The 22042-nt window shown below is 50.1% G+C and overlaps 2 protein-coding genes across 2 annotated transcripts in view; one reads left to right on the top strand and one right to left on the bottom strand.

Moving 5' to 3' along the window:
• Dchs1 (dachsous cadherin-related 1) overlaps nucleotides 1-20865 on the bottom strand; it is a 32583-nt gene extending 11718 nt beyond the window's left edge. The window contains exons 1-5 of the mRNA XM_050131336.1: nucleotides 20625-20865; nucleotides 5665-7553; nucleotides 793-981; nucleotides 469-700; nucleotides 104-340 (exon numbers count right to left, since the gene is read on the bottom strand). Of these exons, the coding sequence (XP_049987293.1) occupies nucleotides 104-340; nucleotides 469-700; nucleotides 793-981; nucleotides 5665-7443 (2437 nt within the window). The 5' untranslated portion in view covers nucleotides 7444-7553; nucleotides 20625-20865. The remainder of the gene's footprint in view (nucleotides 1-103; nucleotides 341-468; nucleotides 701-792; nucleotides 982-5664; nucleotides 7554-20624) is intronic.
• Nucleotides 18209-21083, top strand: LOC126494136 (basic proline-rich protein-like). The gene is made up of 2 exons (XM_050131361.1): nucleotides 18209-18271; nucleotides 20505-21083. The coding sequence occupies exons 1-2, from the start codon at nucleotides 18209-18211 to the stop codon at nucleotides 21081-21083; spliced, it is 642 nt and encodes a 213-aa protein (XP_049987318.1).
• Nucleotides 21084-22042: the final 959 nt, after the last annotated feature.

Genomic DNA, 22042 nt, shown 5'->3' on the forward strand with positions numbered 1-22042 from the left:
GGCATTCGTGTGCCACACTGTTTTGTGTTAGAGCTTCCAGTGGTGTGCTTCGGTAGGGCCACCCTGAGATGGTACTGAAAGACTGTACTGGGATATCTGATACCTGCTGGGTTGTGTGCCTGGACTATGCCCACACTGGTGCCTGGTGCCACATCCTCTGGCACCGAAAAAACATATTGTAGTTGGTCAAATATAGGTGGTGTGGGGGTTCCAGGCACAATGCTGATGTTGACTCGGGCAGTGGGTTCCGCTTGCAGGCCACCTCCATCCTGAGCCCCAATCTCCAGCTGCACCACAGAGTTAGCCCGTCTGGCCAAGGGCCAGGCTACTGTCAGCAGCCCTGGAGAAGGAAGAGAAGCAAAAGAAGGTGAGGGAAAGAACAGAGAAAGGTCCTGGAAAGAGGAGGTGTTGTTGGACAGGTGGGAAGAGGGGACTGACAGCAGGTGTTAGTGGTGGGAGGCTCCTCACCTGAATGTGTGTCCAGTGCAAAGAGTGGGGGACTATTGCCAGCCAGGATGTGGTAGGACAGTCGCCCATGGGGTCCCTGGTCAGGGTCATGGGCATGCACCCTCAGCACAGCTGTGCCTGGTGTACTCTGAGCACTCAGACTGGCGGCATACTCCCGTGGGTAGAACTGAGGTGGGTTGTCGTTCTCGTCAGCCACAAACACCTTCACATACACTATGGACTTGAGGCCTCCCTGGTGGAACATGCAATCATCAGTCAGTAGGCCTTGTCTAGCCTCGGTGAGAACTCTACCCCAATATCTCTGGCCAAGGTCCATTTACTTACCCCATCAATAGCTGTCACTGTGAAGTCAAAGCTTGAAGGTCCCTGGTCACGATCCAGGGTCCGGGTGGTACATACATCACCACTGTGGGCATCAATGTGGAATGGGGGAGATCCAGAAGCTCCAAGCCCAGCACCCAAGGAATAGGAGAGGATGCCAAATGGACCACTGTCAGCATCTGTGGCTGTCACCTGGGGAGAGGCTGGGGTAAGTGATGCCTCCTCTTGCTGGTCAGAAAAGTTAGAGCTAAATGGAGATTAGGAAGCACTGCTGGTGCCCAAAGACCTTGGATGGCACACACAGAGGACTAGAACGCGGACCAAAACCCAACCCCAGGCCAGATCCCACCACTTAGGTTCCTGGGAGGCTCTGGTTACAATTGTTTTTTGTTAAATGGCAAATAAGACCCTGCCAAGGCTGAACCTTGGAAACAGCTCTTTACTGTGGCTGTGGGCCCAGATATCCGAGGAGACAGACTTTCTTCTGCATGAATCCCTGTGGGCAGCAGCGCAGCTGCAGCCATCAATATGTAACCTTGTTTGATGTGTACTTGAAGGCACTTTAATATATAGTGTTTATTCACTAACATTGACTTCACAGACACAATACAGTAAAGACGCAGCCACGGTATACTTAGATACTCTAACTCCCGTTTGACCAAAGCTGATCTAATGCATGTAATTTATTCTAAAAGGCACATCGCAGCCTTCTACTGCACTAGGCAGAGGTCTACGGTTCTACTTGGGGATTGTTTTAAACAACAAAATAGCTAACAGAAAGCACAAAAACAACAAAACGTGCCGCCAAAACAGAGCTCAGAAAGGACACTTGGTCACAGGAAGAGAGATGAGACAAGAAGCGAAATGTCACCCATTTCAGCCTCAAGCTGGGAACCTACATATTAGGTGATATGTGTCTCTGCATGTGTCTGGGGTTATGTAATGATGCATATAACAAGGATCACCTACAAAGCAGAGTACCGAGGGCAGCAACCTTTAATTCCAGAAGACTACAGGAAACAACTATCCTCATAAAGTCTCCTAATCACCTAAATCAGAGACCTGGTTGATGAATAGTTACTGATTGATATTTTAAGTCGAATCTTGTGTGTGGAGACTGTTGTTTTGTTTGGAGATGGAGAGCTCACTATTCTGCTCAGGCTCACCCTTATAAGTGCCAGGATCGCAAGTATGCCACCAATCCCAGCTTGTATGTCTAATCTTTACTAAGAGTGTTCTTTACACAGTTGAATCTGATCACTACAGGGTCTGCTCCATGGTTTCTGGATGGGGCTCATGCACTTTAGCCTAGGACAGGGCCAGGTACACAGTACACGCTCTGTGCATATTCGTACATGGAGTGAATGGACATTCAATCACCCTGCTTTGTAAGAAAACTTTCTTTCACGCTCAGTTTTACACACTGGGTGCACACTAGGCCCTCCATAGCGGGTGAGCTGGTGGCTGACTGCTGCAGGCAGTGACAAAGTGCTCTTTGTGGGTAGAGAGACCTCAGGGTCATGATACGCTGCAAGAGGAAGCTGCAGAGTTCCCCTTCTCAGCCAGAAAATGTGCTCAGAAAGAAAGCTGGCCAAGGACTTCTAATTGTTGCCCAGGCCCTTGACAGAAATGATCTGTGCCATTGTTTATCCTCCCGAGAGACATTAAGACCCTGCCATGGCTGAACCCTAGAAACAGCTCTTGCTCCAGCTCTTCACGGTGGCTGTGGGCCCGGATATCCCAGGAGACAGACTTCCCCCTTGAATCTGTCCCCATAGGCAACAGCGCAGCTGCAGCTGCCTTCAGGAGCTGTTAAACACCTCTGCCCTCTGACTCTGTTGCAGGAAGAAAGCAATAAAGAGTGGTGGGGGGAAGTTGTCAGGAAGTGACCCCCAAAAGGCGCAGGGGCCTTTGACTGGAAATGACCAAGGCAGAAGTGAATTTCCTGACCCCCTGCTCAGAGGTTTCTCTGTAAATGCAGAGAACTGTTTTCAGCAGGTTCTCAGCTCTGTCTCCCGTGCTGGCTCAAGGCCGTAAGAAGCTCACGCCTCTTCTCTTACCTACACTTGGCCCCTGGCTCTCATCAGATGCACCATTTCAAGGACAGAAGAAAGACCCTGTCAGACTCTGAACTTAACTGTAGCTTCCCATCCTGACATCCTTCCTGTGTCTCTCCTTCTGATTTCTTGCTACTATCATAATCTGCTTTCCTCCTGTTGGTCCACCCTCGCCGCTGGCCTTCTCCATTTACTGGACTCTGGCTGCTTTTATTCATCCTGTTCCCCGAACTCTCTCCTTGGCCTTTTTTTTTTTTTCACCTGACAGGCCTCTTTCACTTTCTCAGCCTCAGGAAACATCTCTGGTAAGCTTCAAGCTTAGGGGACTATTCCCCTAGGTTGAAAGCTTGTACATCCAGATGCCTGTTCACTATCTCCACCTGGCTGTCCCACTGCCAGGATACTAAACCCATGGTCCTTTCAAACTTGCTGCCTCTTCCATCTGCTTGCTCAAGCCAGGAGTTAATTCTTCCCTTTCCCTTGCCGGGTGTATCAATCAGTCAGGGATTCAATAGGTCTTCATTAGCACCCTTCTATTGAGTGCATCTCTCCATCTGAGCTATTTTCCCTTGGATTATTCTGATTCATTTCTTATAGGTGCCTGACCCTCCAACACATTAACTCTAAATTAAGGGTTTTCAACCTTGATATTTCTGACATTTTAGGCAGATTATTTTTTAAGTTCTGGTTGCTACTGTATGCTTTATATCATGGTTATCAGCACCCTGGACCATTGCTCCACTGGATACTGGGAACATCTCATCACTTATAACAATACAAAATGTCTAACTATTGCTGACTGTCTCCTCTGGAAGGTAAACCTGCCTCCAGTTGTAAACCACTGGCCTATACTGACAGCCACTTGAGAGACAAATTTGATCATTTTACCTCTGTACTGAAAAAGAAACTTCAATATTTTACATAAGAGAAACAAATTCCCTGGCGTGGTGTGGGTTCTTCCCTGGCCGACCTTCCCACATAGTCTCATTTTCTCTTCTCATATCTCAAGCTCCAACAAAATTGAATGACTTGAATCCCCTCAAGCAAGTCAGGTTCTCTCCTCTGTAGGTGTCACCTAGCTTGGAGCCTTTCACCTGTCTGGTCACCGCATGAAGTCAAAAGTTCCTGTGCTTTAGGAAAAATCCATACTGCCTATTGCCCCATTGTGGAAGTTTTCTTAGTTCAATAAGCTGTTTATTTGCAAATTAAGGCTTATTCAGTGTGGGTTTATTTATTATTATATTTTTTTATCCCTAGTACAGTGACTGGGCATATGTGGTGGATATTTAACAAATGTACATTCAATAAATCAAGTGTTAAGACTTTGTAACAGTTATGAACTCCCAGTGGGCATTTTTATCTTTCTTTCATTGTTTTTAACAGCAAAAACTCCAGGAAACCACCTGGAAAGTTGCTATAGCAGGGAGAGGAAAAGTTTGGAAGCAATAACCCACTGGTCCTGGCCAAAAGAGCACACACATGTGAGAGTGGGTGGTGGGAGCCAGACAGCAGCAAGCAGGCAAACATCCAGGATCTGGCCAGAAGGCAAGGGATCGGCCAGAGCTAGGCACTAGCCTAGAAGTCTGGGCCAGCAGACAGCCCGAGAAGACACTTGGGTTGGCCATACATCAAGCACTGGTCTCTTAAGAGACCTCCCTGCCCTCAGTCTTCTCTCTTGCAGCTATACTTCAAGGTGCCACCAAAGCCATCTTTCCAAAAGACATGTTGAGCTTCCTATGATTTTTAAGAAAAAGTCAAAGCCTGCGATCTAGGCCACTAACTATTTTGTCTTCTCTCCCAACAAGTCTTTTCCATCTGTATAACGGAGGCCAGATTGAACAATATAGTCTTAACATTGTGGTGTTTATTCAATAGCTTTTTGTAGACCAAGTGTCTGTGTCCACACAACACGCACTATTCATTAAGCAAAGTATCGTTAGTTCTTCTGGGTCCCTCCTCTGGGCTTCCAAAGCTCTTCATGTAGTTATTGGTCTATGTCCCTATCTAGACTGGGTCCTGCCTGAGATCAGCAATTTCTTGTTCCCTGCTCTGAGCACATTTACATTGCTGGACTTAGAGTGCTCAGGCATGATTCATCACTCACATATTGATCCTTCTACCCTTCACCCTTAGAGCAAGTTAGCTACTTTAAAACGGACAGAAAATACAGTCTAATTGTGCCCTTCATGGCTCAAACTGCAATGATCTCCTTTGTTTTCCGAGTAAAGTCCTAACACATGGTGGCTAAGGATTTCTGCATATGGCCTCAGACTGCATCTTTAGGTTCATGTTTCCCCCATCTCTTTCCTCCTCCCCCGAGAGGCCTTCTTTCTCTGCACACGAGGACCTTACTAGATTGCTCTTATTATTTCTCATCCTTGTCCTTGAATCCATGTGTCTCATCAAGGCTCCCATGCAAGGGAAGGGATGGAGAGCTCTTGGAGAAGAGCCTGACATTGGACTAAGCATCCATGGCACCATAAATGCTGACCTCTCCCTTGGGAAATAGGAGCCATATGGGTGCAGGAACAGCCCTGCCTCTGCAGCTTTGAGACTTTGCAGAGCATTTCCAAACACCAGACTCTCTTCTCTTCCACATCCCACTGTAATTTCCTTAACTGCTGAGATTACTGCCTCAGCCCTTGCACCATACTCTTACTATCCCATTACACCATCGGCACAGACACCAGAGTTCAGAAACAGGACCCAAACCCTCCGGCTTCGGTCACTGTCAACACTTGCAAAGCTAGGCTTTTGCTCTGAGGTCCTCTGTGGCCCTCAGATCTACTCTTGCCCACACTCTGCAGGGCCTACCCACCTGCAGGAAACAGGTTCCAGGCTGGGTACCTTCAGGCAGGGAGGCATTGTAGAAAGTCCTCTGGAATTGGGGCTCGTTGTCATTCACGTCTTGTAAGGCCACACTAACTGTGGCAGAGGAGGCTAAAGGGGGCAGGCCCCCATCCGTGGCCACCACGATAAGCTGTGGCTGAGGTTCTAGCTCATAGTCCAGCGTGGCAGCTGTGGTAATGATGCCTGAGGTGGGATCAATGGAAAACCAGTGAGTGTGCGTGCCAGGAGCCAGACTATAGGTGACCTGACCATTGGTGCCTTGGTCAGGATCCCGGGCAGTCACCCGTACCACGAAGCTGCCAGGCAGTGCAACTTCAGGCAGAGGCTCAGGCTGGTAGAGCTGGCGGTCGAAAGCAGGTGTGTTGTCGTTGACATCAGTGACATGTAGCACAAAGGCAGCTTCAGCCCGTAGTGGGGGTGAGCCTGAGTCCGTGGCTGTAACTCGCAAGTTATAAACATCCCTCTGCTCCCGATCCAGTCTCCGAGCCACACACACCAGATAAATGACACTGTCTTGGGTACTCAGGGCAAAATGGCCCTCTCCACCCTCCAGGGACACATTGACGTGAGCAAAGTCACCATCATCTGGGTCTGAAACAGAGATTCGAGCAACAAGCTGTCCAGGGGGGGCAGCCTCAGACACGCGGGGGGAGCCGTCAGCACTCAGGAAGATGACAGTCATGGAGGGCTGATTGTCATTGGCGTCTTGCACGTGCACTGTCACAAAAGCTGAACCCAGCTCGGGGTGAGCCCCACCATCCCGTGCCTGTACCACCAGTTCATGGACTCGCCTTTGCTCAAAGTCCAAGGGTCGCTCCAACCTCAGAAGCCCCGTGTGTGAATCAATGGAGAAGGGTCCGTCACCTTCACTCTGTCTCCTGTTGATCTCATAAATCACAGCACCATTGGCACCAGCATCAGCATCAGATGCAAACACTTGCAGGACAGGACTGCCAGGGGCCAGACTCTCAGAGACCACAGCATGGTATCGGCTTTGATTGAAAGCTGGAGCATGGTCATTGATATCCAGCAGTGTCACATCCAGCAGGGCCTGGGCTCTCCGGGGGGGTGAGCCACCATCGTACGCCTCTAGCTGCAACATGTAGTGTGAGCGGTTCTCCCGGTCCAGTTCTCCAGCAACTACCAGCTCAGGCACTGGAGCACTGTCAGGACCAGGACGTGTCTCCAGTCTGAAGGTCTCTCCAGCCCCATCGCCAGACAATGCATAGCCTTGGGTTCCTAGGCGGCCAGCGTCTGCATCACGAGCAGGCTCCAGTGGGTAGCGTGTACCAAGAGCTGTATGTTCAGGTATCTGCAGGGCAGCCCGAGCCTGAGGGAAAGCTGGCGCGTGGTCATTGATATCAGCTACTCGCACTGTCACTTCTACGGTGGCACCATCAGGAGTGACTGCAGTGAAGCGGTAGCGGTCTCTCCGCTCACGGTCTAAGACACGAGCTGTACGGACCACCCCACTCTGCTCATCAATAGCAAGGTCTGTGCCTACACCACTGTCTTCCTGGGCAGAGATGAAGTACATGGGAGGAGGTGCTGTGGCTGGTGGAAGCCCTGCACTGATGTCTCCGATCAGTGTGCCTGCTGGTTGTTCCTCGTCTATCTGTAGGTCCAGGCTCCCTGCTTGAGCCCAGGTTCCCGGCACTCTAGCCCCCAACAGCATCAGCAGCAGCAGGAGAGTCCTGAGGCTCTTCATGCCAGGGCAGGAGAGTGCAACACCCAGCTCCTTCTCCATGGCAGGGGCAGTCCAACTGGAACTCCCGCTCCAGACCAGACTCGTAGCCCAACTTGATTTCAGGATTTCAGATCCAACTTGGGCTCCAGTTGCAGTGCGGGCTCCCTGACCTAAGAGAAAAGCAGAGGGAAAAGGTCACTACTAGCGGAAGGATTAAGAGGTCCAAGAGACTGGGAATCAGGCCACACCAAATCTCAGACATGCTCAGTAACAGCAGGGGCTTGAGCCGCAGCTCGTCCATTTCCAGCCCTCCTTGGGACGCTGGACTTTGGGACTCCCTGCAGTCTCCTCCAGCCTGCCCCCTGGCAAACCCCTAAACCTCATCTCTAAGCAGATCATTCCACCTCCTATTTTTCAGGTCTGAATGCCTACAAACTTCCCTTTTCTATTTCTAAACTTAAAATTAGCTATCTTTTCACATATTTTTTTTTTTGCACCCAGGACTAATACCCATTTTCTAGCCTCAATAGCCATGTATGTGGTGACCCTGCTTGAACTGTCAACCCTTTCCTCTTCCAAACTTCTACCAGTAAAACACCCAGTGCCCTTTAGCCCTCCGTCACTCCCAAATCTATAAGACATGAGTGCTGACTACAAACAAGGCAAACAGGCCCTGGTTTCATAGAGCTTATAACTATGAGTTGAACAGTGAGTCACAAATACGATAGGGTTATGGAGAAGTCTTGGAAGCAGAAGAGGACGTAAGAGGCTTCACAGAGTCACAGGGAGCTATTATGAGGCAGTGACATTCAACTCGAGAGTCAAATGATTAGTAGGTATCAGCCATGCAATGGTGGGCGGAAGTGAAGGGTACAGAAGAATAATTCTGGAAGAGTACACAGAGTTTGGAAGGACTTCGAGTCCACATGAGAAGAAGGGTGGAGAATGTCTAGGAAAGGTTGGGAAGCATCACCATCACCTGTGAGGTGCAGAGTATATAGAGGGCAGGGACTCACGCATAGCATCTTGAAGGTTCTGACATTACCCTAAGTGCAAAAGGAAGGCATTGAGGCATTTCAACAAATGCCACAATTACTTACACACAAAACAAGCACATACGCATAGGGCAGGGAGGAGGGTTCAGTATGGCATTGTTTCCATGCTGGTCTGGAAGCGCCAGCAAGAAAAATGGGGAGTGATGAGTAAGTTTGTGGGGAAGGGGCTGGGGTAGAATGGGCAGGGCTTGATGGCTGCTTGAAGGCACGGGATGGGGGACTAGATATCAAGAGTGATGGGCAAGTTTCTGGTGGAAATGACCAGTCGAACAACATATCCTTAGGTGTCAGACACTGAGAAATAAAATCACAGAGGGGAGGTGGGAACCCTCTAAGGAAACAAGGGTTTCAAAAGTGACTGAAGTTCAAGGAGAAGGAAGTCTTCTCTTTTTTTTTTTTTTTTTTTTTTTTGTTTGTTTTTGTTTTTCGAGACAGGGTTTCTCTGTGGTTTTGGAGCCTGTCCTGGAACTAGCTCTTATAGACCAGGGTGGTCTCGAACTCACAGAGATCCGCCTGCCTCTGCCTCCCGAGTGCGAGAAGGAAGTCTTTTAGTGACTAGCAAGAGCCGAATCAGTGGCGAGGTGAAGCGGAGGCTGATGGGAGGCAGCTGCAGGAGGGAAGGACAGTCCCTGTAAGGCTGTTTCACATGTCCCCCCTTGTCACCTTCCACCTCCTTCGCTCTCTGTGACACCTCTCCCGCTGAGCCCATCAAATCTTCCTTTTACTGGATCATTCTGCATCAATGACCATGAGGGCCACTCCTCCTGGTTTTACCACCGCTTCCGTCCACACTTTTCCCTGTCCACTCCTCAGGCTCCTTCAAAAGCCCTTCTTCTCCGTCCAGCCCTTCAAAACCAGTGTCTTTCAGGACTCTGTCCTAGGCCTCCTTTTGCCATCCTCATAGTCTGGCTGGGCATCTCTCCCCACGCCTTCACCTCTATTTTCTTTCCCGTGAACAGCACTACCATCTATCCACGCTCAAAGCTGGAAATCTGGAAGCTCTCTTTGGTTTTTACTTTGCTGTTAAAACCTGGCCACGTCACCCAGGTATATATCAGCTCTAGCTTTCCTACACTGTTGCCACCCCATGCTTAAGCCTTGTCATCTGTCTCTCCTTTCCATTTCTGCAACACATCCTTTCTGATCTCTCTGCTCCTTGGAGGGAGACTTGGACCCTCTTCTGCTCCATCCCTACCTCATCAGAGAGAGCTACACACTTACCTAACCAGGTCTGTAGAGGGATCTCACTGATCCCCGATTCTTAGCAGCAGAAAACTGCTGCCCCCTTACCCTAAAAGACATGCAGACACCGTTTGAACAGGCTTGTGGCTGAGGGTTCAGAGGACCCCTGTTTTAAGCATAGAATTTCTGACCCACATCATAAAGTCCACTTTTCATTAGTGTCTTTGCATTCTGGGTCCTGTCAGTCTCTCTTCCGGTCCCTACCTGTAGTTTCTCCCTCCGCGCTTTTTCATTCCCAGACTCTATGCCATTATGTTCCTCAATTCTTTCTTGCTTTGTAAGATACCTTCTAAGAATCGTGTCCATGTGGCCCTCTGTTATTATTTCAAGATCCAGTTTAAACCTTCTGTGGATTCTTCTATGACAAACCCATCCCTGCCCATGCAATACTGCACTCTACTGAGCATCTAGAAGTAACAAGTCACTGAGCAGTCCAAATGTGTTCACGTGTCTGCTTCTGTACTGGATTGGAGGCTTCTGAAGGTCAGGGGAGGGCAGGTCTTGTCTCTGGTCACACACACACACCCCTCCCCCGCCCACACACTCAGAGAAATACCTATAGGTGTGTGAACTCAGATGACGTACATGAATGACTATGGGAACCCATAGATCCTCTGGTCTTGATGGATTTGCTCTTCTCTAGGACTTTCTAATCCCTGAACATAGGTGTGTCTGTGACCTTATCTTACACTTGCAAGTCCCAGCTGCACAGGGCAATAGAAAGTGTGCACTAGGTATAGGGAGGCTGGAGAGATAGCTCTAAGTGTAAAAAAAAGTACTGTGGCACAAGCATTGCTCAAGCTCGAGGAACTGAGTTCAGATTTCAGAACCCACACAAAAAAAATCTGAGAATCTACACATAAGCCTATAAGTCCTGCACCATGGGGAGAAGAGACAAGAGGATCAGTGGGGCTTGCTGGCCACTGACCTAGCTCCAGGCCCAGTAAGAGACCCCCATCTCAAAAGAAGAAGAGGAAGAATGATAGAACATACAAAGGCACATGTGCCTGAACACACATGTGCAAATATACCACTACATATACACTTTTTAAAAAAGAACAATACTTTGAATCCAATCTAAATGTTAATTTGCCTAATCTGTGAATTAGGTTGGCTCCACGAGCAGAGACGGGTGAAGATGTTGACGAGAGAAGCTCACACACAGTGAGGTCCAGGTTCTTATCACCCTTTGCACTATAATTATTTAGCATAGTGCAGGATCAACACACTTTCGGAATGAGAGGTGAATCAATAGTAGGAGACAAAAGTTCAGCCGAAACAGCCTTATGGGGAAGGATGCAGGCCAGGTGGATCCCCTGGGTAAAAGCAGCCCCTCCTTCCAGACTACAGATTTCTGTAACCCCTTCTTACCTAATACAGACCTCTGGCCACAGCAAACTCCCTCAGGGCACTCTCACACTGATCCACACAGGCTTACACAGAACACAGGCCTCCGCACACCCTGGCACACACACAACACTGACAGACTAGGCCGCTCACATGTAGACAGGCTCGATCCACATGCACTTGTACACAGACTTACTTTAAGACACAATCAGGTTACATACAGACACCCCTCGTCACATGTACTCTGACACCCACTTTCACACGTGTTAGTGTATTAACGTAGGCATCTATAACTCACATACACAGAGATCTCCCACAGAGAGACACATCCGCATCCTCGACACACACACAGGACTACTCACACACATGTCCCTCCAGCCCGGGCAAGCGCACTGTCTACTTCACACAGACTGACAAGGCAGGCACGTGCACACACACTTACAGACCCACCCACACGCAGGCATGCTCTCACACATGCTGCCGGGGCACTCGTGGTCAACTCTGCGGCTGCAGCTGTGACCTCCAGGTCCCTAGGGCCTCTGTCTGGACTATGCCTCATCACTTCCTGCTCCACAGCTTCCAGTTCCAAACTCGAACTCCAGACTCTCTCCCGAGACCGTCTCATCCTTTCTCCAGCCTCTTCTCTGCACCGTGCCTCCCATCTGTCCAGTGTTTCTCACTGCCTCTTCCCTAACACATGCTCCTCCTCCCGAGTCTCATTTCTTTCCTTCCCAGGTCTGTCTCATCCATCTTGCCTCCTTCCCCAATCTGTCCTGCCTCCTGTCAGGCTCGGTCACAGCTCTTCTTCCACCCAGTGCTGCCTTCCCATATGCCCTGACTTTGTCCTCAGTCCTGTTACTTGGTCCTGACTCCATCTCACTCTCCCCCTCTCTCCCCACATCTGGGCCTCTGGAACCACAGCTGGTTCTCATTAAGAGGGGGAGGGGCAAGACTGTTCATTGGGGCCTGAAACGTGATGTCAATCCCCCCTCTCCTAGCTAGCAGAGCCCCCCTTCTTGTCCCCAGCTTGTATGTCTACAGGGCTGGGATCAACTAGAAACATGGGAGAGGAAAGAAAGGTGGGCTATGGGGAGGACCAGAGGGACCACAAGGGAAGGAAGAATCTCTCCTGGAGGAAGTCTAGGAGTGGCCCAGAGGTACAGAAGGGGAAGCATGCTAGGGGAGCTGGCACCGCCTAAGCCTCCTCCCTCAACTTCCTGTCCCAGGGCCAGCGAGGGGCAGGACCAGAAAGACAACAGTGGTGAGGAGGGGGGCTATAAAACAGCAGCTGGGCTAGAAGGGGGAGGCTAGGAGGGTAGCCTCCGTGAGCAATGGGAGATGTGGATCCAGGGCCAGGCGAAAAGAAAGGAGGAAGAGGTGAGCGTTCTGGTGGGAGCACGGAAGCAGCGAGCCTGAAGGAGAGCAAGTACTACAACAGAGGAACAGCCAGGCCAGGGGGCTGTCGGGGAAGGAGGGGAGGGGGAAAGAGGCGGTGGGAGGAGGAGAAGAACACTGCTGAACCAGCTTTGTGGATGTCCACGAGATGTGCCCCCACCACTCCCATCCTAGGGCAGTGGCCAGGGCACTGCCAAGGCCTGGCTCTGTCCTACTGAGGATGTGTTCCCAGGAGGCACTCCAGGGAGAGCCGAGGAAAGGAGAGAAAAGCAGAAGAGGCTCTGCTTCTGAGCTTTTGCTGTGTGCTGGGCCCCGGGCCAGGCAGTTCACAGACAGTATCTCATTTAATCATCATAACAACCATGTGAGGAAGGAATCCCGGCTTCCAGTTTCCAGTGAGGAAATGGAGGCTCAGAGTAAACAATTTTCCCGAGTTAATGTCTCCCTAATCTGATCTCAGGACTATGCACACTCCATGTTGCCTGCAATTTAAAAGAGGCAAAACAGAGGAGGAAACAGCAGGGAAGCTGAGGGGAGCACCCTAGCAGGACGGTGAAGGCAGAGATTAGATACGAAGAGTCCGCAATAGTGCAGGTTGGTGGTGAGGGTAATGAAAAGACAAAGATGTGGAAGATGGAGGCGGTGAAGTGGACAGGATCTGGGTGAGGACCCTGCAGGAGGGTTGAAGGAATGGAGAAGCTTGACACTCTCCTGGGGTTCCAATCATGATATCAAAGTGGTTCTTATTAAGATACTGAAGACAAGAAGTCACTTGGGGAGTAGATGTTGGGATCACCACCCAGACATAATTGGATCTTCAGGTCTGGCTTGTAGGAAAGGCGTGGTATAGAGATATGGATGTGGACAAACAAAAAAACTGTAGGTGTGGAAATGCCAATCTGGTAGGGTCTAGAGAGTGAGAAGAATCTAGGCCCAAGCTCTGTAAACAGTCACAGAGAAAAGGAAGCAGAGACCTTTCTTCTTCCTGGAGGCAGCGTCTCCGAAGGGAAGGAGGACACCTCAGAAAGGAGAGAGCAACCATGTCCAGTGCCGTCAAGAGTTCGGGTGAGGCCAATAGGCTGAGAAGTAGCTGCTGACTGTAGTGGTAAGAAGGCCACTGACGGTAGTGGAAAGAATAGCAGCAGGGGAGGGGTAAGGGGGCAAGGCTCCTGTAGGGGAAAGCAGAGAGAATGCATTGACTCATAACGAGGTACAAACCAGGTTAGACTCAGCATAGATGAACCTATTAATGCATGTTTATTGCATTCCTACAACAGGGAGACAAATATTATTTCACATGTGGCAGAGCAGGAGAGCGGCATAGACCCCAGCAACACAATGGGAAAGTTACTTATTAACCTTTCTTCTTCTTCTTCTTCTTCTTCTTCTTCTTCTTCTTCTTCTTCTTCTTCTTCTTCTTCTTCTTCTTCTTCTTCTTCTTCTCCTTCTCCTTCTCCTTCTCCTTCTCCTTCTCCTCCTCCTCCTCCTCCTCCTCCTCCTCCTCCTCCTCCTCCTCCTCCTCCTCCTCCTTTTTCAGACAGCTTCTCCTAAGGCTAAGGCCCAGGCTGACCTTGAACTCACTAAGCAGTCCAGGTTGATCCTGAACTCCTGATCATCCTACCTGAGTGCTGAGATGATAAGGTTAAGTCATCTTGCCTGGATAACATAACGTGTGTATCAAAGTGCCTACCTCAATTGACTGATGCAAGAGTTAAGTGATAATTCGAAATGTTTAGAATTAAGGTTCGACTGCTGCTCACTGGTACTGTAGTGTGATGCACACATCAAACTCTGGGATGAGTGTCCTTCCACAGATGAGGACTCTGAGCCTGGGAAATGGGAGTGAAGAGACATCTAAAAGGCAACTTTGATGGACACTAAAGCTTTTTGTTAGTCCAACTGCCTCTCTGGTGAAGAGCTTGGAGAGCCAAGATAAAGGCTTGTGTAGCTAGTCAGGCATACAGCAGGGAAAGAGAATAGTTCAGGAGAATGAATCTGGCACTGTGGGTGAACAGAGGAAGAGATCGCAATAAGGGCATCAGCATTCCAGGTACATAGGCATTGTGGGCATGGGCTCACACCGTGAGAGGGCAGAAGGAACCTGGATGCTTAAGTTTCTAGGAATGAAAAAAATGGGGAAGGAAGGAGCAGATGCAGGGTATGCAAGGATGTGATTCATGAACAGACGCAGTCAGCAAATATTTAAGGCCTATTGTGTGCCAAACTCACTAAACCCCAGAGACAGAGCAGTGGTTCAGACAGATCAAGTCTCTGTGTCCATGGTGTTTAAAGGTGGGGAGGCCTGTGAACTGATCCCCCTGAGCTGGATCCCCACCATCACAGTCCAGGTTGTAGAGGAGACTAATGAAGTTGGAGATGGCAGAAAAGGTGAAGACGGAAACTCAGAAGGCAGGTTGAGGGCAGGGAAGGACAGTATGAGAACCTAGATGTTAGATACAAGATTAATTACAAGGTCCTGCAGTCAAGATCCAGCATGGGGAAAAAGTGAGATTCAATCAGCTAAGTTAGTAGCTGAAAACTTAAGACATTTTCTTCCTGAACCTTCCAAACTACTTTAAGTGGATGTCATGACTCTCATTTTCACCTGAGAAAATGAAGCTCTAATAAGCTTAGTCACCCATTAGAAGGCCTGAGATACAACTGCTGTCCTTTCTCTTCCCTTCTTCCTCTTCTCCCTTCCTGGCAAGGCACAAGGAAGCCAAGTTCTAGGCTCTGAGAGATTACAAGTTCCTTCTACTGAGTTGGGTGCGGAGGAGGAAGACAGGTCTTTTTTTTTTTTTTTTTTTTTTTTCCCTAAACCAGGGAACTGGAAGTTCCCACGCCCAAGTGCCAGTGGTTGAACATGCCCTGATCTCAGAGAGTTGCACAGGCAACTGTAGACACTGGAACAGAAGGGCAGCAGCAGAACACTGGTGAGAAACTGGCCTCTGGCAGCTGGGACTTTTGGGAGAGGCTTCTGATAACAGGTACCACCAGCCCCAGAGAGGGGAGAGTCCAGGCTGGTTTCTGTTGCCGTGCCAGGCAAGAACTGGGCACGGAGGAGAGTACAGGAATCGGGGAACCTGGGATTGGAAGGAGCAGGGACTGGAATGCCAGGAGTTGAGCTCGGGGTGGGTGGGCACTGGAGGAGGGAACAGCCTAAGGCATCCCCTGAGGAGGGAATCTGGCAGGCCTATACTGCCTGGTGGTCTGGGGATAGGTATGGTGGTTAATCTTCATCGCCAACTTGACTGGATTTGGAATCCCTTACGAAGCAAGTCTCTGAGTTTATCTTCAAAGGTGTTTTCAAAAAGATGGAACTGCAGTGGGAGCAACCACCCAAAGGCGGGTGCCGCTGTCATCCCATAGTTTTCCTGCCTGTCTGTGCAATGTGACCAGTCACCTCATGTTCCTGCTGTCGTGCCTTCCACAGCACAGTGGGCCACACCCTCAAACTGTGAGCCAAATAAAGCCTTCCTCTCTCACAAGTTGCTTTGGTCAAGTTATTCCGTCACAGCAATGAGAAAATCAACTAAGAGACCACAGCTTTCAGACAAGGGTCTCCAGGACACAGGCTTGCTAATTCCAGTGCTTCTTAAATAGCTGCGGAGTAAATGAAATAAACAGAGTAGAGGAAGAGGATTCAGGAAAAGAGAAATCTGGGGTTGGGGCACGAGAGATCCTGGGGTAAGAAAGGAGACGCTGTGGAGAGGTAGGGAAAGTGTCTCCCACACGGTAAGAGGACCCTGTGAAAATGCCTCCATCGGGTGGGTAGCTGGGAAGAGGTCTCCTCAACAGTGAGCGTGAGGAATGAGCTCACACATTCATTTCTTTGTTCCTTGTCGAGCCTGTGTAGGGAACCAAGGGTCACAAAGATGCAGCCTTGACGGTGAGCAGTCCTAGCTTTGTGGGAGAAACAGAGTAAGAATAAGTGGTGACAAAAGAGAAATCCAGGAGCCCCTGGAAGAGTCAGCGTGAGAAGGGGAAGTATGAGGAAGGAAGGAAGGAAGGAAGGAAGGAAGGAAGGAAGGAAGGAAGGAAGGAAGGAAGGAAGGAAGGGCTGTGGAAGTCATAGCACAGCGTGTGCACAGCTCCAGGGGCAATGGAAGGACGCACTGTCTGTTGGCAACTATGAGGAACTCAACAGAACTTGAGCTCAAAATCTGAGTGCTAGAGAAATAACAATGAGCTAAAGAGGCTTGGGAAGAGAGAAGATTATGATTCATAAACCGTATTTAAAAGTTGGGATTTCCTGCAAAGGAAACAGAAACACTAAAGCACAGTAAAGTGGCTGGATTTGCATTTTTATTCAAGTGTTTCTTGCTGCAATGAGACACAGATTGGAAGAGAGAAGGGAAGTACAGACCCATTAGGAGGTGCCTCCAAAAGTTCAGGCGAAAAGGCTGCAGGCACACAGGTGAGGGAGGAAACGGGATGAGATGTCAGACACTGTGGAAAGGAGGCAGAATCAACAGGTTCCTGGTCTTACAGAAAGCAGTGGTTACAGCTAATGTCTGCTTGTAAAGACAGGGATTTTGGGGAAAGAAGTTGAGTTCAAGTTTGTATATGGTAAGGGGTCTGTAAGCTATACATTATGATCAAGTATATCTCAGGTACATAAAGGTCACAGCTCAGAGGAGAGGTATTTGGGACTCATCAGTCTATGAGAGCTAAAACCATGCAAACGAGGGAGATGGTCATCAGAGGCCCATGTCACTGAGATAATCAGATGCAGGTCAGAATCTTAACAGCAGTATTTAGGGGCCTTGCAAAGGACCCCAAAGGCACCCAGGACAGCCAGGAGGAGCTCCGTGAGAGATGCACAGATCACACCACACTGCCGTCATCTGATGTTTGCCTGCCTCCTGGCACTAAAGTGTCACCCCACTGAGGGTAGAAACAGCGATTCTACCATTGTATTCTCATCACCTAGCAGCCTGCCTAGCACATCAGGTCTCGTTTCAATTTAAGAGAATAAAGAGGTGAGTCAGAAGTCAAAATCAAAAACAGCTCAGAGAGGAAAGAAAGCTCAGCTATGTCAGCTCCTGCCAAGAGGTCAAGCAGCTGAAGACTCTTGAAAAAAATCCCCTTGATTTGGCAGGAGAGAGGTCACTTTCTCTCAGGGAGAAGAGTGTCTTTGGAGGAGTGGGAATAAATGAAGTGAGCACAGCTTGATGCAGAAGGGTCCCTCACAAAACACAACGGTGGAGTAAACTGAGGAAGCCTCTTACCTACAGGGCATCACAGGGTTAAAGACAGAATTCTGATGTGTCTCCAGGAGGAATGGAAGCAAGGATGAAACCAGAGACATGGGAAAGACAAGAAATAGTCAAGTTGAATCCCCATGATGCAGTGAGGAATGGTATCCTAAATGCAGGGGGCTGGTCTTAAGCAGAAGAGACACCTACTTGTTTTTAGGGGAGGATGGACTCTAGAGGATGCCAGTGAGATATGAGGAGATATAAAGTTGAAGGAATTCAAGCCAGGTGCCTTTAGTTCCTCCCGTGAGTGAGCAAACCAGATTCCCACTCTCCGGTTCTCCCACATCCATGTTGTCAGCTTGCTGACCCTGCTGTTTAAAGAGCAAGCCCTGTCTCCGGCTGCTCCTCCAGTGCACGCCAGCATGACCCCCTTCCAGGGTTTCAGCAATACCCCAGGCGCCTCCTCCAGGCACCACAGACCTGCTGGAGTAGGGTTTCTACAACAAAGCTGGCTGCATCACTCCACAGCTTCAAATGACTTGATGGCTTTCCATTATTCTGGGGTCAAATGAGCTTCCTGTGGCCATGGAGCCCCTGGATGATCTCAGTTTCCGCCTGACACTCCCATCTCTCTCCACACTTCTTGCTGTAAATGTCACAATTACTGGCTTGCTCTACCCCGCAGACACAGATACGTGAACTTTCAAATGCCGTCTTCTTGGCGTGGAATATTCTCCACCCATTTTGCCTCATTTTCATTTCTCCTTTCCTCGACTGACTCTTGACTAACTCACCAGTTTTAAGGCTTCTTCTAGAAAGCCTCTTCTGAACTTTCCATGGTTGCTTATGCTGTCTTGATGAGCACTGCTATGTTATGACACTCAGCCGCCCCCCTCCACACTGAGTGTGTAAGCCTGAGGGTAAGGAGCATGCCCATTTTATTGGCTTTTAGAAAAGCCCATTCTACTACAATGTCTGGAAAAAATAGATATTTTGTATGTATCTGCTGAATGAGCCAGTAAGTTAATTAGTCTATTGAAAACAATGGGTGAGTGATTTGGGTATGTGGAAAAAAAAATTCTTTATAGAAGGTCTGACCTGGAGATTTACAGAAACCAGAATTTCTAAATGTGTCAGTAGCTGAGAAATCATTCTAGACAGAATTGATAATTCACATTTGAGAAGACTCAGAGACAATGGAGCACAGTGTCAAGGAGTGTTTGAAGGGATGGTTCTTCACCAGTGAGCTGGAAGAAGAGTAAGAGCCAAGCAGGAGCAGATTAGCAGGAGTTCAAGGGCAAGAGGTCAAGGGAAAAGGTCATATCTGGTTAAAGTTGCAGTTTTCAACATGTGGGTTTCACAGGGGTCGCCTGAGACCAGCAAACACAGATATTTATATTACGATGCACAACAGTGTTGAAATTACAGTTATGAAGCAGAAACAAAAATAATTTATGGTTGGGGGTCACCACAGCCTGAGGAACTGTGTTAAAGGGTCACAGCGTCAGCAAGGTTGAGAACCATGGGGTTAAAGAGTAGAACAAGAGAAAAGGCATCTGAAAGCTGTGAAGAGATGGGGGTTATGTGCAGAGTGGAGTGCAGGAGTTTAGTCCTGGGAGGAGAGAAGGTACCAGGAGCTAAAGACGTAAAGAAACTGTGAAGCTGGTTTTGGGAGATACCTAGGGCCATGGTAGAATGTAGGGTCGGGGAGAAAACAGTCTAGCTCTCAGTGCCCAGGAACGGAAGTTCTGGAGGTCTGTGGTAACAAAACTACAGCTCTCCTTGTAACGTAGACAGATGGCCCATGACTGTCTTCTACGCTGTACAAGAGGCTCTGCGGCAAGAGCAGTCGCAACCCAGCCTTCTGCTAGCTCCAGGTCTCTGACATACCTGTAATTCATGAGCAGGCTGAGGAAATATATGAAAATCCCTATGATGTGCTGCCTGATAGTATTTCCAATGGACGTGTATTGGTCTGAGAGGCGTTGGCAGGACCATGGTCTCCTGTGGTATGAGTTGGCTGTGACAATGATGGCCAGGTATCCTGGCTGTAACACTTCTGCTGTATGCACACTGTACTGACATCATCTCCCACAGGTACATTCTGGCTTGACAGACACCTATAATGGGTGTTAGTTGGTTCTGACAGGCCATTTTAGGGATGTCCGGGGACTATGCGTGTTATCTCTTGAGAATGTAAGTTGCCTGGGACTGAGTCCCTATGGGGTTGAGTAGGGCTATGATTGTGTCCCATGTGGGTATTTGAGGAGTTGACATAAGCGACAATATTTTTCTGGCCTATGACCTGTGGCTGTGGGCCCAGCCCATGCACACTGAGTTCATTGTGCCTTTGAGTTCTTTCTCCCCACCCCCTCCACGTGGGACCTAGGCTTGCAGTGACCTCTCTCGGTCCCCTTACCAGGACTCTAATTTAAGCATCCTGGACACAAACTCCCAGGCTCTGGCACCAGGATGCACTCAGAACACAGACTTTGTCCTCTCTCCTCTGCTTCTCTACTTCTGCCCCTCAGTTTCTTTGTCTGTGTCTCCGTGTCTCTGTCACACACCCATCCCTGCATTCTGACATATGGCTCCAAAGAGCCAGGTAAAACGCACACAAGCACGCACTCTCACAAGAACCCGCTAGTCCCGACACAGTTCATTCTGACCCACACCCCCTCCAAGTGACACGCACATGCACACACAACCTCGCGAGGACACTCACTGACTCACACTCGCTGCACACACACAGCCCAACCCTCACTCCCCACCCCTCGCGCACACTCAAGGACTGCCACACACTCCCACTCGATGACACCCGCACACAAAGACCCCCCGGCCCTGCCCCCATGCTCACGTTCACGCTCGCCCTCTCCCGCAGGCCCTGGCCCCCCCTCCCCCATTGTCTCGGCACAGAACAAAGCCCCCGGCTCCGTGGCCGCCGCCGCAGTCGGGAGGCCGACAGACCCCGCGGGTGCGGCCGGACGGGCCGGGCACTGACCTCCGCGCGATGCGGGCTCCTTTGCCCGGTTCTGGGGCGCCGTCCGGCCGCGGTCAACCCCCGGGGCAGCACCCGCCTTCGCGGGGCCTGGGGCCGCGCATCGTCCGCCCTGGTTGGCTCCGGCTCACAGTGCCCTCGGTGCGGCCCGCCGTCCGTCTCCTCTCGCTCGGCCGTCGGTCGGTCCGTCCGTCTGTCCGCCACCGCCGCAGGGGCGCCGCCTCCTGCACAGCCACCCCGCGGAGGATGCAAGATGCGCCGCCGCGGCCCGAGCCCCCTCCCCTCCCTCCGCGCGGTAACCCGAGCCCCCGCCCTCCGCCGAGCCCCCGCCCCCGCCCCCACCCGCGCCGCCGCCGCGGTCCCCGCGCCTCCCGCCCGCCCTCCACCCCTCCACTTCCCGGCCCCAGGCCCCGGCGCCGGATCCCGCCCCAGAACCGCGCCGTCCCTTCTCCCTGCCACTAACGCACCAGATCCTCTTGTCCCGTCCGGTCCCGTTCATCCTCTCTGCTTTGCTTTCTCCATTCTTACTCCTTACTCCGCCATGGTCTGCTTCTGCCCCACTGCCCTGTTCTTTTTCGCCCCCTTCACACTTCTTCTTTACCCTCTTTTCCCTTCCCTCTGCTCAGTGCTCTTTCTGTCTATAGCCTCCCTCCATCAAATCCTCCCGTCTTCTTACTCTGTCCGTCTATCCGATGGTCCTTTCGGCACCTTTTCCTGGGTCTTTCTTTTGTCCATCACTCTTCTTGCTTCACACCTTTCCCTTCCCTTCATCTCCCCGTCCTTTCCTCTCTCCTCCCTTCCATCTTAACGCCTCTTACTACCCTGTGCTAGTTATCCCTGTCTCCTTATCAGCCCTGGCTTCTCATTCTTTTGGTTCTTCGTCTGTCCCAAATTTGAATTTAGAGATTGAGAGTTATTGAACCATAGAGTTTAGGGTGGTGGTCTGAGAGGATATTCCCCAGAAAAGTAAAATGAGAAACTGGGTAGGAATGTGGCAAAAGTCTAGAGGGACCAATTTGGGAGGAAGTGTGTGTGTGTGTGTGTGTGTGTGTGTGTGTGTGAAGTCTGTCAAGTGGATGACGGTAAGCAACCTGGAAGCTTTGATGCCCTGTCCTTGGCTCTGAGCGATCCTGAAGGGAGAAAGCTATTCTGGCAGATATAAGCGGCACAGAAAGAACAGGAACTTGTCGGGAGAGAGGACAAAGAGCTTCTCATGCAAAAGAAGGGAGCACGATCATCGTGGAAGAGCGGAAGGAGAGGCTAAGATCCTCGATGGCATCTGTACTTCAGTCTTAGGCAGCCCGGTGGGTGGTGGTGAGCTCAGAAGCTCATGGAAGGGGTTGGTCTGGAAAGATGATGACTTGGGATTTGGGGCTGCTGACTTTGAAGTGCATGTTTGGTAGGTAGATCTGCAGTTTGGA

The sequence above is a fragment of the Alexandromys fortis genome, unplaced genomic scaffold, assembly GCF_014885135.2.
Source record: "Alexandromys fortis isolate MF-2015 unplaced genomic scaffold, M_Fortis_MF-2015_v1.1 scaffold_329, whole genome shotgun sequence".
NCBI lineage: Eukaryota > Metazoa > Chordata > Mammalia > Rodentia > Cricetidae > Alexandromys > Alexandromys fortis.